This window comes from Mugil cephalus, chromosome 9 (assembly GCF_022458985.1).
Source record: "Mugil cephalus isolate CIBA_MC_2020 chromosome 9, CIBA_Mcephalus_1.1, whole genome shotgun sequence".
Lineage (NCBI taxonomy): Eukaryota > Metazoa > Chordata > Actinopteri > Mugiliformes > Mugilidae > Mugil > Mugil cephalus.
Window position 1 is genome coordinate 5,367,535 of NC_061778.1, and position 14,175 is coordinate 5,381,709.

The 14,175-nt window shown below is 42.2% G+C and overlaps 1 protein-coding gene across 11 annotated transcripts in view; it reads right to left on the minus strand.

Moving 5' to 3' along the window:
- Positions 1–14,175, minus strand: part of tenm4 (teneurin transmembrane protein 4) — a 142,094-nt gene that overhangs the window by 79,905 nt on the left and 48,014 nt on the right. For 10 of the 11 annotated variants that reach the window (XM_047594273.1, XM_047594272.1, XM_047594283.1 and 7 more), the window contains one exon: positions 6,931–7,152. The exons of the other annotated variant lie outside the window; for it this stretch is intronic. In XM_047594273.1, the coding sequence (XP_047450229.1) occupies positions 6,931–7,152 (222 nt within the window). The remainder of the gene's footprint in view (positions 1–6,930; positions 7,153–14,175) is intronic. 11 annotated transcript variants of the gene reach the window in all.

Below are 14,175 nucleotides of genomic sequence, written 5' to 3' on the forward strand. Positions count from 1 at the left end.
TAACTCCACAAATTAGCAAGTACTCATTTGAGGACATTGGGACTTCATTATTTGCAATTCAGCTTTTGCACAGCCATGTTCACATGGAAATTATTTATATTTTGTTACATATTGGTGATTTTACTAGAACGAGTGAAATAATCCCTATTATGTCCACACATGAGGACATTTCCTGTTCAAAGATGATGCTTAGCTTTTACAGTTCTTAGGTTCTACTAATCCCAAATAAATAGAAATGGAGAAATAAAAAATACATACACTAAATAAAACAGTAATGGAATAAAACTTTTAAAGAAAAAATAAAAAGAGTAAAAGAGAACATAGGCAATAAAACAAAAAATCTTACTATAGATAGACAGAAATGTCACACACACACATGTATAATGAACTCAGATGTATTTTTAATTTAATATTTTTAATATCCGTTAATTAATCAATTAATATTTAAAAGATTTGCAGTATTATTCTTAATTAAAGTTAATTATTAAACTGACGAGCTGATTATTAAACTGAAGAAAAAAAATGTATTGTCTACTTAAACATATGACAAAAGTGGTTCTTGTACCAAACTATAGTAATAAGTGTTTGCTCAGTTGCAACAAAGAAAATTAGGTTTCAACACAATCAACTTTTAAATCGTGTTTCCCAGTGCAACAGGGCTGACTGCGGTTTAGCGATGCTTTATAATTTTTCAGTAATTATGCAGCATAACAAAGTATAAAGTAAAACATCATTATCCACACGCAGTCCCTTCCAACTGCTTTATTACCTTCGCAAAAGTGTTGCTCACCCTCCCCGCTCCGCCGACCGTCCTATTTGCATATAAACCATCAGCCTTATAATACAGAGGAGTACATGTTCTACATAAAAAGAACAAGATAAGCATTTCATCGATTTAAATTCACTACCTGGCAGCACATGCGCTTGCCCTTGTCCGACCAATAAACAGCCAGGTAAGTATTTGCCGTTACTTTCGTGGCGATAAACAGAAAGCAAGAGGGCTGGTTACGAGACAAAGCGCGGGGGCAACGCGACCCCCCACTTTTGTGGTGATTCAGCAACAATTATTCACTACTACACTAAAGGATGGAAGCAAAAATAAATGGTTTTCTATTGACCTCTTTGCACAACAAAATTGGCAAGAAAGGGAGAGATTCATTTGTTATCGGAGAGACAGAGGAGGGGGACTTTGCTACAATAGCTGCAGCCTCACATTCAAAATAGAAGCCTAAAGATATCCATTCAGTCCGGGAATGTGAGGGATTCATTTTTCTTTCTAACAGATGCATGTGCCAGTTAAGACCTCCTGATGCTTTTCTACACAAATAATTAAGGCGACTCCACTTCATTAGCGAGGACCTCATCCCCCCACCCTGCGAAGGAACGGGGATGGTTGCGTAGTGGTAAGTTATAATAGCTGGGAGAAGACTGTCCAATTTGCGAGAAGCAAAAACAACAAACTGCTACTTAGTGATGTTGTTTTACACAAATTTATACTGAAGATTGAATTAAAGATGAAGGTTTCGCTTCAAGGTTTTTGTTTTTTTTTTATAATAAAAAAACGACCTTAAAATATTTAAACTTCTTCAACTTTCTGTTTTGTTTACGGATTTATAATCTAGGATTTATTTATTCTGTTTTGACACGTGTGCACGTCTCATCAGCTACTGAACGCACAAAAGAACAAACAACCTGCCACATGTACAGTCTGCAATAATTCATGTAACTAATTCACTTCTGTTGATCCAAATTCGGTTTTCTGGATCAAAATTTTAATGTTTGGGACTGAACAGCCTTGGTAATTGCACATTATAAGCTCTCCTAGTGTTCTCTTCATAAAATGTTCATGTTAAATTGATGCAATGCATTAATTACAGTATAAACAGACTGCAGAATTCTTTGGGAGGCTGTATTATGTTCCATCAAAAAGTGATACAAATCATATGAACTAAATAATTCAGCGCGTCATAACCAGCGCTGTTCCTCTCTTACTGCTAAAAATGTGTACGATCCAACTTGACCAACGGCCAGCTCTTTGAAACAAATTAAACTATCCCAGCTAAGATCTGATTATTCGAGAGTAACTCTTCTTGTTTCAGTGAATTCGCACACCAGCTGTCTGAGCGGCCCAACAAGAGAAAGTCCCCGCACAAGAGATTAGAATTTGTACGAGTGAGCTGTTTGGACAGAAATCCCGTTTCTTGGAGCGCATTTCTGCAAAACGCCGACTTGTCAGTAATAATCCACGTTCCGCAGATGAGAAGTAATCCTGAAAATCTCACCCTGAACATCAGCTGCTGTTTGACCCATTGGACTAAAATCGGCAGCGGTAGCCATGGAGACGGTTAAATAAACCGTAATGCAGCGGGAAACGTTAAGTGTGAAAGAGCTCGTTCGCGTGGAAAAGCTGTCAAATTAAAACGGAACAAATGCACTAAAACATATCATATATGACATGTAGCAGTGGTCTGTGGTCACCTTACAATAAAACAGTTTAAGCCGGATGATTGTGGCCTCGTTTGGTTTATCACGGAGGCTTTATTTGCCTCTCTGTGCAGCATCGAGGTGCACGGAGGTTCTATTACTGAGCAAGGACAGTGGATAAAGTCCGCAGCACTGACGGTTACACCTGATGAAATACTGATATGACATGCCCCGAACACCCGACCAACGCACTGAGGTGTGAGCCATTCGATACATAATTAATCAAAGGCTATCCAGTGCCCAGATAAATCATTAAATCTTGCTTACTGCTACATCCCCAACGGCTAAACACAAGAGCAAAATTTCCAGCTGAGTAGCATTTGTCTATAAAAATACAAATAGAATTTGTCATGAAGGCAGTGAAGCTGCACTCTCTCCTGGCTCTCTGAAGCCCGGTTCTCTCTGCTGGCCCCGCTGCTTCTTACACCATTAGAAAAGTCTGAAGGGAGGAGACGTGGGAATTCTAGCTGTCTTTCCTGGACTGATTTGAGAGGTAACAGGTACCACAAACAACACATGGTGGGTGTATCTCGGAGCTTCTCCGCTGGTTCTCTCTGTGGGGCGAGGGGGTAAAGTGCCTCCTGGAATGCAAATGCGTCCTCGCTTTCATTACTAACCGGAGGAGATTTTTCTTTTTCTTTTTTTTTTTACATCTTGCCATCCTGAAAACAGAAATGAAATGACCTATCACACCAGAATTATTTGAGTAAAATTGTACCACAAGCCCTGGTAAAACTTAAAGATAAAGTCAGGGGAGAAAAAAAAAATCAATTTAAAAGGTTTACCACAGCTTGCAACCACATCTATTAGGACCAGCGCTGGCATATGTTTCTCTCCCCCTTTCTGAGATCTAATGGATTTTCTGTCATTCTTGGAGCTGCCTTAGCAAGAACAAGACAAGTGGTTATGTATGCTCCGTTCTGTACGTCACTCCGCGAACATATCCATCAAGAGCTTGAAGATTTTGTTAGAGGGCACAGATGGTCTGCAATTATCATACAATGAAAGTAATGCGTCTCAATTTATGTCAATGAAAAGAAGATAGGTAGGTATGCAAAATGCATTACCCATGGTCCCTGCGCACTGACGAACGGCAACTCGAATGGAACCGGACAAATTGTCTGTTGACTCCAGTTCATTGATTGCATCAAGTTCAAGAGAAACGGATTCCTTTTGATATGTCAGCTCAAAACTGGAAACTTGCATTTTCAGAAAAAAAAAAATGAAAAAAAAAAAACGGGGACATGCTGTCGTATGGGAGAGCCATGTGCTGCTCATTAAATTATTATTTAGCCTCGGATACTTTCATTGCTCATGGTGTCTGTGGCTAAATTACTTTCTGGTGTGACCTCTTTTAACCACATTTCCCCCAGTCCTCGCAGACGCAGGGGGGATGATTAAGCGGTTCAAATGAAGACTTATTTCAGTTCACACACGGCCACGTCCCCGAGCCTTCTGCACGGCTCAGCATTCCTGCTTGGTCAGCTGTGAGGTGGTGGTGGTGGTGGTGTACCGGCCTTTTCACCAGGGAGCCCGGCCGCACTGAAAGACAACACCGGCCCGACCCCATGCTGCTTTGCATTAAGAGATGCTAATGCCGCGAGGTTGCAGCGTCTCAGATCTCGTGGCTCAGCGTGGCAGCGGGGGCTCACACTGGCAGCCTCCCCAGGAAGAAGCCCCTCAGAGAAAAGCCGTGGGCCACAGCGAAACGCACGCTTCACAAAAGGACTGTGGGCTTCAGCGAGCAGTCTCATCAGCCTTGGAGAAGCCATTGCTCAATGTTCTTAGGAGTGAAAACACACATGAAACACACTGCAGCCTCGGAGGTTACTAATGTCAGAGCGTCCTCACAATCCAGCGGAAAATTCCTGCATGTGGGCTCAGAGATGCAAATATAAGTCGATGTGAGGTAAAAAAAAAAAAAGAAGAGAAACACCTGTTTTCCAGTGTAATGGATGCACTGTGAGCCAATTATTTTAGACATAGCTATTTTCTGCGGTTGTTTACTAACAATAGAAAAAGCATATTTTTCCAGAACCATGTCAACCCCAATTTTGAGCATTTCTTCTATCGCTGACCTGCATGTCAAAAAGATCTGATTTGATATTCAAGTCATTTTTTTCCCCCGATGCAGCTTTTAAATTACCTTTTTTTACTCAGGTAATTCCTGCTGAAAACCTGAGATGCATTCTTAATTCCCATTTACGTTGTGCAACACGGAGCCTTTTTTTATTGCCAACCTCTACAACGGAAAACACAGAAATTCCTTTTTAACATATTCAATTACAATTTAGGAATTTTTGATTATGCGTGCCGGGTCTATGGCACACTCTATTTAGCTCAACCTAGTTTTGTCACCTTGTGAATATTAGATTTATGTAGCTCAAGGTAACAGTGTCACTGCACAAGTTTAATAAAGTCATTTAATTTGGGTGGAACCAGCCTGGATTGAGACTGTAAATTTAGTTATAAACAATATATTTTTTGCCCCTGAAAACAGAACACTGTGTTGCCAACTGTACTGAAAAGACTTAACCAAGAAACAAACTAACCCAGATTACAACATACTAAATCACCGTGCTTTTTAAAATATGCGTGGCAAAAACACAAAGAAACTTTCTTAACTCATTAGGTGGTTTAAGTGAACAATGCCTGCAGGCATTATTCCTGTTCTCTTTCTAAATGTAATTGGCTCCTAACTGCCAAAGATTTTCTATAATTAAACAGAGAAGAATCTCCAAACAAAGCTTGTTTTGCATAAACCTCCGACGCCAGCGAGGCGAAAGGTCCTCGGAATTGACAGTCGTGGCAGCGTCTTTTGCTGCGCCGGGTTCGCGTTACATGAGACATGAGATTGGGGAAAGGCCTTGCTCACTTTAGAAAGAAAGTCTCACAAAGCCCGGGGATGGCTAAAGTAGCAACTAGAGCCATTCCACCTCACTCCTCCACCGACAGCCTGGGGCCAACCTAAACGATGCACCTATGCAAATCGGCGCCATTGTTATGAGACAAATCTGCAGCAATAAAGGTCAATCCCCGCCCCCCCCTCACCCATGTCCCCTTAAGCACAGTCCTGTCACTGCAGGGTGACCAGCGCGTTGCTACTCAGAATGTAGCAGGGGGATTTGCAGTGGGATTAATAACTCATTCTCTGGGCTTTCTGAGCAGGCAGCCGAGGCACTTTGGAGTTTGATGTAACTCACCCCTTTGGGTAGTTAACTTGCGAGCTTGATCAATTATTTAGGGCATTTTATTTTGTTTTGAGTTTTTGCTCCGGTGGCAGAAGCATGTAGCTGTGGTAGTAGACCGGCGTCCACGAGACTCAGCATCCAAACGCTTACTCGTGGGATATATATCTGGCGTAAGTTGAATGAACATATTCAAAAGAACATTTCAAATAACAATAAACACATTCCTGAAATGAGCTTGAGGGAGAACTTCATCATTGTTATGTCCATGCATTTTTCATACGCCATGTTGTGAGTGTTTGAGGCACCATAAACATTGAATTAGTTAGAATAAAGGCCTTCCAAGTCAGTAATGAATACACAAGAGCCTGTGAACCAACAATAATCACTATATAGCGACAAATATTAAATATATGATGAACAAGGTTTCACCCCAGAGACCAGCCAAGCTAGACTATCTGCAACAGAGCTCACGACGAACATAATCTCCACGATAATTAAACAAAGTTAACTGCTCGCAGCACTCGTAACACATTTTGACTGCTAGTAAATACACTGTCCACGTTGCACAGTCGCATGATTTTTCATCCACTGTCAACACCACGTTAATAGCTCGGACACAAATGTCACTCTGTCAGTCTCGATGAGCGTTGAGTCAACAGCGGGAGACAGCGCTTTTCATGAGGAATAACCAGCTGACATGTTTAATGAGAAACCACAGAGAGAATCTTCACACCTAATCTAACTCAAGGAGCGCGGTCCTAGCCTTTTCCAACGCTAACTCCAGACGACTCAGTCTCTGCTGGGATATATGATGATGCAGCAGGGACTGCACTGCACCTGGTATGAAGTAACTGTCTTTACTTCCTATCTGGGGTGGAGAGGTTGCACGCAGGCAGAAAAAAAAAAAAAAAAAACCCTATAGAGGCATTGCAGATGGTTACTCCCACCATCAAACACTGAAAATGAAGAGAAATATCTGTGACAAACAACTCCTGCTGAATCAAAATCGTCCATCTCTTTGAGTGAGGCTCTGAACTTTGCAGACCTCGCTTCAGAGAGAATTCCGTGCATTACCTCAGGCTACGTATTGACTCAAAGTTTCTACTCACTCGTATGGTGCTCGGTAAAAAAAAAAAAAAAAAAAAAGGGACATATTCTTGCCTATAGCCGTTTGCATGGCCTATTACATAACATACCCAGGAGAAGGAGGAGGTTAACCTCCAGAAAAGCAACAGTAGTTTGAAAACCAACTCACCATCAGCAGTTGCAGTGGCAGGAGCATACGGGTTCCCTGAGCCAGTTTTAACTAAGAATGAATTGGGGCCAAACTCATCCTCGGAGTCAGAGTCCTGGGCTGGCTGAGCCGCACAGTTACCTAGCAACCCTCCCTGGTTCTCATTGGCTGCAATGGAAGGGGGAGGGTATGGGAGCTGCTCAACAGGGGAGGAGGAGGCGGATGAACAATGCAGCGGAGGACCTGTGGACCACAAACAGAGACAGCACATGTGGGGGGGCGAGTGGAAATGAAACACACCCAAACACAGGCAACATCACACAGAAGCAAAACACACACACACACAAGTCTTAACTCTGACACTTCAAAAACAAACAGGGACACATCTGCCTTTGTCTCCGCCACCTCACCCCAGCTGGGAAGAACAATGTAAACAACTGAAATGACTTTGAGACAGAATAGAAAAGGTGGAAGCCTGGAACTGGTTTAGGCGACTAAAGACGACAACAAACCTTCTTGGGATGCATCAAATTAAGAAGAAAAAAGGAAAAGAACACACCTGGAAACATGTATTCTGTACAAGAGCATGCAATTCAGATGCTATAAAACTGCAAAAATACATTTTTTGGTAGTCTTTGTGCAGAAGTCCTTCACCAGACTACAAAAAAACACCCATAGATCGTAAGTCAGGCGCTGTTCAGCAACACATTTGAATAATAAGTTCCTATATATGCTGTCCTTATTTAGACCCCCCACCTGTGGAGATATATACAACTCCTGCCGATCCAGAAATGAATCCAACCCGGACCAGTGCTTCCTATTTCTCCAGCACACTGTGTACATTTCAGCTTTCCTCCCTGTCGGTGATACAAAATGAATAAAACGCCCGGATACGCACCTTTACAGCAGAATAAAAATGATTTAACGTCGGGACTATTTGCGCGCCGCTGACATACTTCAGCATGCAACCACGAATTCTTACATGACTATCACACAGTTGCTTCTTTCAAGGCTTATTGGCTCCAATCTCATGCTGCCACCGAATGTTAAATCTCCACACAGATCTCCTATTAATGTGTGATTAACTTGCGATGCAGCTCCGCGTCACGCTGAAAATTGAGCACTTAAGTAACGCGACTGCGGCGCGCCGAGCCGCAAGTCTGCCGCTCTCCCCCCGTCCTCCCATCGAGTCCTTGGTTCTTGATGTCGAAAATTCCTGCTGACCTGACTGTCATCCATCAGGAGAGATGAATTTCCTCCAGCTCCGTAATGATCCCTGAAGAGTATTAAAACACGACTCACTGACTCGCATCTAATTAGGAAACAATTAGCGATATTAACATATCAGCCACAGCCCTAACACACGCAGTAAATGTCCACTGCCCTGGAGAGTCACAGTTTGTGCTTTCAATACACTTCAAACCCCACACTTCATTTCTTTCCGAGCCCTCTAACGCCGGTGCAGGGATGGCTGCAGAGGCCCGGTGGCCCTGCTGTGGGTTAATGACCATGACACCGCCGTCCTTCAGCGTAAAGGAATGCATAACCGACGGAGGAAGAGCTGCTGAAAATGACGTTATTACCGCCGTTCCCTGATTCCATCGGATACTTCTAAGCTACTGCATTTAACTTGTGTCAAAACAACACTGCTCTGCCGCTGAACCCAGCGAAGCTATCTGTCACTACAGGACCAGAGGCAGGACTGAAAGTCTTGACATGAAAGATAAAGATGAGCTGCAAAGAGGTTTTTTTTGGACTGAATATTACAGCATTTTTCTCAAAGAAGGAATTCATCAGGGAGGCAAAGAAGAAAAAAAAAAAAGATTAAAGTCTTCCAAAAATGGTCAAAGTCATAACCTAAATGAGGTCAAGGTATTCAGCAGCCATTAGTCTTGCACACAAAGGTTTTACCGTCTCACCGTGTTTAATTAATGCCCTAGCCACGCGCGCCTAAATTCAGCAAAAAAAAAAAAGAAAAAAAAAAGGGGGAATTCTGCAGGAGCCACAGCTTGAGATGTCCAGAAAAGTTTCGCTGGCTGCCAGAGCTGATTGCCTCCGCCTTCACTCACTATATTACAGCAGCAAAAGGGGACCTTTACTTAGGAGCCCTTCGACCAAAGCTCTGCTGCTTTAGTTTCTGACAGCTTCGGGAAGAGCCATTTACGGCCCGGCCCCGGCCTGACTGCAAACACAGATCACCGCCCACCGCATTTATTGTGTTAATCAACTCATTAGCAACCCAATTAAAGACGTGGACAATACGTCAGGGGCTGTGATCTGAAGGAATCTGCTAATGATTTTACCTCCAACTGGTGCCAACATTGTCTCTGTATTTCATTTCATATCAGGTCATCATGCATGGAAATGACTGTATGGAGATTCCACATCATTATATTAGACTGATTCCGAATTTACTTTAAAGAGCACAAGAGTTCCACACAATGTAAGTCATAAAAGTGGCTCAGACAAGAACAATTCAAAAGATGTAAAGTTTACATCAAAGCGCTCGTTCAAAGAAATGACACGATGGGTCCTTTCAAGGTGAAGAACAACAACGGCATGCGATGCCAGCACGACAGACGGCAGCAGGAACATACAAATGAGGGTGGACAGCTCTGCATCTCCGCATGCATTTTTTAGCAGCCATACTACTTACAATAAATAAGCCAGTAGATGGTCCGTGTTACATGCAGAAACACTGAGAGGGCACATGAAAAGTGACAGGCATGTGCTTCCCACTCCAAAGAGGAACATGCGATCGTCTGGCTGCGTGGAAATGTCTACTGCTTTTGGACGACTGTGACAATTTAGAAGTACAGTGAGTGTATAATGACCTAGTTCCCGTCATCCCCTGCTCTCTTCCCCCACATTTCCTGTGCATCTCAACTACTACTGTCAAACTAAGGCCAAGAATACAACAAAAAAAATAAAGCGTAGCACAGAAAAAGAGTACAATATAGAAAATATAAACACCATAATTGTATAAGTGCATTTTAATCACATAACATTTTCTAAATGGTGAAATCATTTGCGGTTAATATTTGAGGAAAGCGAAATCCTATAAAGTCATCTTGTTTGTTGACTTGAAGCATTTCCTCCAAGTGTCTAAGGAATTACAGATATTACTACTGGTAATGGCAGCAGGGGAGGAAATAATGAGGAACACTTACTGCTGTCACCGTAACAATATTGGTTTTGGTGCACATGCAGTTGCTCTTAAAAATGAGTATTGTGCTTCGCTATATTAAAATTCACGCTCCTCGCGGAGTAAAAAAAAGCCACCTGTTGAAGTCAAACTGTGCGAGCCAGACGAGAGGAGAAGAAGCTGTCTGCAATCGCAGGAGGGAAAACCTCGACGCCGGAGTGATGCTTCGCATTTAGATGATATTCTGGACAAGATACACTCTGTGTTCTACCACGGCTGAAGGAGAGGGAAGGTGTGTTTGCACTTAGACCTGACCTGGCCGTTTGGGAGCGGTATAAAAAACAAACGCAAATTATTAGTTTTTATTTATTTGTTCATTTACACACTAATCTTTCCGTCCCTGCTTGGTAGCGTATGGGAAACAGATCAAAGCATAGCTCAATCTACAGCGTACCGGCTCAGAGAGCTCTAATAACTAATATTTAATACGGTATCTTTGAGCACAAAGCTCGAGCGATGCCTGGGATACTTCCCAAACCACCTGCAACCAGTTTCTTGAACACAGGATAAATTATTGAAAGAGGCCATTGTTACAAATACAGAATGTTGGCAAACTAAGAAAAACATGGATTTATAACGTTTAAAAAGTTTTCTTTCAAAAATCACGATCTAAGCCTTCAACAGGGGGTCCACGACCCCTAGGGGGTCCGTGGAGGTCCTGCAGGGGGTTCGCAAAATCTTTGGTTGATTATTAAACCTTTTTTCATTTTTTTTCTTTTATTACCTACTACTATTGCATACAAACTTATTTTAGTAAAGAGATAAATGGAGGCAGAAGACGTTAACTTTCAGTCAGCACCTCACTCACTAAACGTAAGCCTGTACACAGTAGGCTGCGCCCTTATTGCTGCTGAGCCAATCACGAGGCTGCATATTGCACACTGAGTCTGTCAGGTTCCCCACAATTGACCGAGAGTCTTTTCAGTCCTCAGGTAAAAATCTTAGAAGCAGAAGCTGCAATATTAGCAGAAGAGAATCTAACAGCAATGTATATATATATATAGGTATGTTTATGTTTATGGCAGTCACACGCCCACTCTACTGTTGCACAGATTGTAAGAATGTTTTCATGTCCTGAAGAACGCTGAAGACCCCGATTTGAGCTATTTTTTCTAAGTTTGTATCTACATTATACCTTCAAACAGCTGATATACGTCACAGAAGCAACATCAAAATCACTGTGTCAAAACCCAAGGTTCATGATGTCAAAGTAAGTAAGGCCAACTAAGAGTTAGTTTCACTTTATATTTATTTTATTTATTTATTACTCATTAGTTACTTAGTCTGAAGTGTGTTTATTTTTCTGTCAGCGTGTGATTAACAGTGCAAAAAAAAAAAAAAAAAAGATCAATTTACAATTAAAGGAACCCAGAAAAAGGAAAAGTCCTCCCTTTGAAAAAGCTGGAGCCAGCTTTATCAGTGACAGGAGAAAAATAACAGTGATTATCAATGCAAGGACTGTGATGCAGAGTCACACATTGGAAAAAAAAAAGAACCCAATCACTACGGCTAGGCTTGTGCTCGCATGAGAAGCAGAAACTGTTATCATCCCCGCGCACAAATAAAAGCACATTTCACACGTGTATATCTTTAAAGAAAATTCCCCACTTTTTTTTGTCTAATCTTTCTGATTTTTGCCACCAAGTGATACAAATTTCCGAAGCAATACATAGAAAATGAGACGCGCTCAAGGAGATAAAAGCCATCTCTCCTCAAACACACAACCGGGTAAATAAGATCCACGACTGCGCTCTCCCACGAAAAGCCCGAGAAAGGTGAAGCAGACACGTGACGCCGCGGTGACAACGAGAATTATGTTTACCCAGAGACTGCAGCCGCGGGCGGCATCTGTATGAAATGCAACGTGTTTACAGGCGAACAGTAAAGAAGAAAAAACAAACAAACATCTTGACGCCTGCCCTGCACCGTCAAGTGGAGCGTTCGAAGCATGCAGGACGCAGAGGTGTGACTCAGCAGGGACTGGGGAGCTCTATCATCTCTTTGCGACTCTTATTGTAAAATGCAGCCTGTGATTAATCTCCGTTTTTTCCAGCTGAGCGTGACCGTCTGCGCGTGGGATTAATTCAAGATAGAGAGGAGGATTTTTCTTCGGCGCTAATCCCGATTCGCATCTCGATATCCTACAGGAAAACAACACGTAATTCTGTGTGCGAACAAGCTGATTTGGACAAGTCGCGCGGTAACATTTGAACAGGGCTGTGTGCGAAAGGTTGGCGGTTTGTTGTTGGCGGATCAGGATAAATGTTGCATAATTTGCCCCCTGGCATCAATTTTGTCATCCGGCGTAGGTGGATGACAAAATTGATGGCATGAATAAAGCTTTTGTCATATTATTTTTGCTTTTTTTTGTAGCCGTTAATGAATTCAATCGAGATCCTTGAATCAATGGCTGGCTAAAGGTATGCCCTCAGATCCCTCTCCAAAATCATATACACCTGCGTCACTTTCATTCATGCCAACCAGAGGACGCCTAATAATACGAGTCCTCTTTTTTATTTTTTCTTATTTTGTTTCATTTTATTGTGATTGTGGCAGTGGCGGGAGAAGATTAGCTGCATTGTTATACCAGCTTTCATGTAGGAAGGCCGTCCGTCTCACTTGATTAACTCCCTCCGCAGCCATCCGAAGGCGGCAGGTACGTGCGCCTTGTGCCGCGGTGTCTGATTTGAGTGGCACGCATTGTGAAAGTGCGACTGTGCACACCGGACCCACCTGTGGCCTTGATTGAATCGCCGCACAATCGGAAACAGAGCTTCCGCTTCCCTGTGCGCGTTAGGTAAAGCTTTTCTGCTTCGTGCCGTTCGTGGAAACCGGAGATGGTGACTTCGCTCTCATCCTAAAAATAATCCTCGGGTAAGTGTTGGGCGAAACCGTTTGTTCAGAGAGTAGTATTTATAATTAACTGCGAGCCCCGCGTACGCTATTATCCGAGTAAAAATTAACCACTAATTTCCATGCTGCTTAGACGTAGAACGCCAAGCCAAAACACCTAATTTATTCGGGCTCAAGTGTGAGCATTGCTACAAAAGCATTAAGGATATATTCTCCACAAACATAAACAATTGCTTTTATAAATAAGTCTATTAGGCCAAACCAAATAATGGTCTATTAATTGAGTTATATTTGCCTACAAGGTACTTTGGCTGACAAGGTACCTTAATTGGATATTTAATGGCTTTTAAATTACCTAAGCATCATCAATTCCCCTTTAAGCTTTCTTCACCTAATAGCGTTGCATTGCTTTGCCTTTTGCAGCCATATCTGCTGAGCCCCTCCCCCCGGCCCCCCTCCCACTCAGGATCAAGTTGTCCTGGAGGTGTCGTGTCCAGTGTTTGAGCTGTGACTCATTAAATGCACCCCTGCTTTTTAGTCGGAGTGAGTTTTGGAGACTGTGGAAAGGTGGAGTTAATCCATCTTTTTATGTCCAGGTTTCCAGTTTTTAAGGAAACGCACGTCGCGCGCATTGCAGTTGCAATACGGCGTGATGAAAGATGGGGTGAATATTAGCTGACACGCCATCAAATGGGTAAGTGTTAAGTGGCATCACTACTATATAGAACACAGTGATGAATATAGTGTGAAATTACAATCTGTCAAGACATCTGAGCTTTTTTTTTTTTTTTCTCCTGTATTAGCGCCTTGTAAGCAAACAAATACACTTTTCAGGTATTTAATGCGCCAGATATTAAAACAGTACCCGTTCAGTCTTTCAGTCTGTCTGGGAGCCTGTAATTTGCTGGTCACTTTAGCTGACGATAGCTTTTAATTAGTGCTAATTTAAATTTAATCAACTTTTCTGCCGTTTGACACCAACACTATGGACAGAAAGACGCAAATATCACAGCGGATTAATCAGAAGTTACAGCAATGCTGCCAAACACACACAGGGTTGTAATATACATTATTCTCTCTTAATGTTGGTGCAGACGACGTGTAACAGTCTTGGCAGAGCAGTATTTTAAAGGCATAAAAACTATAAACAAAAGGAAATTTGCAATGAGGAAACCTTTTAACTAAAACTAATATGAGATTCAAGTGTT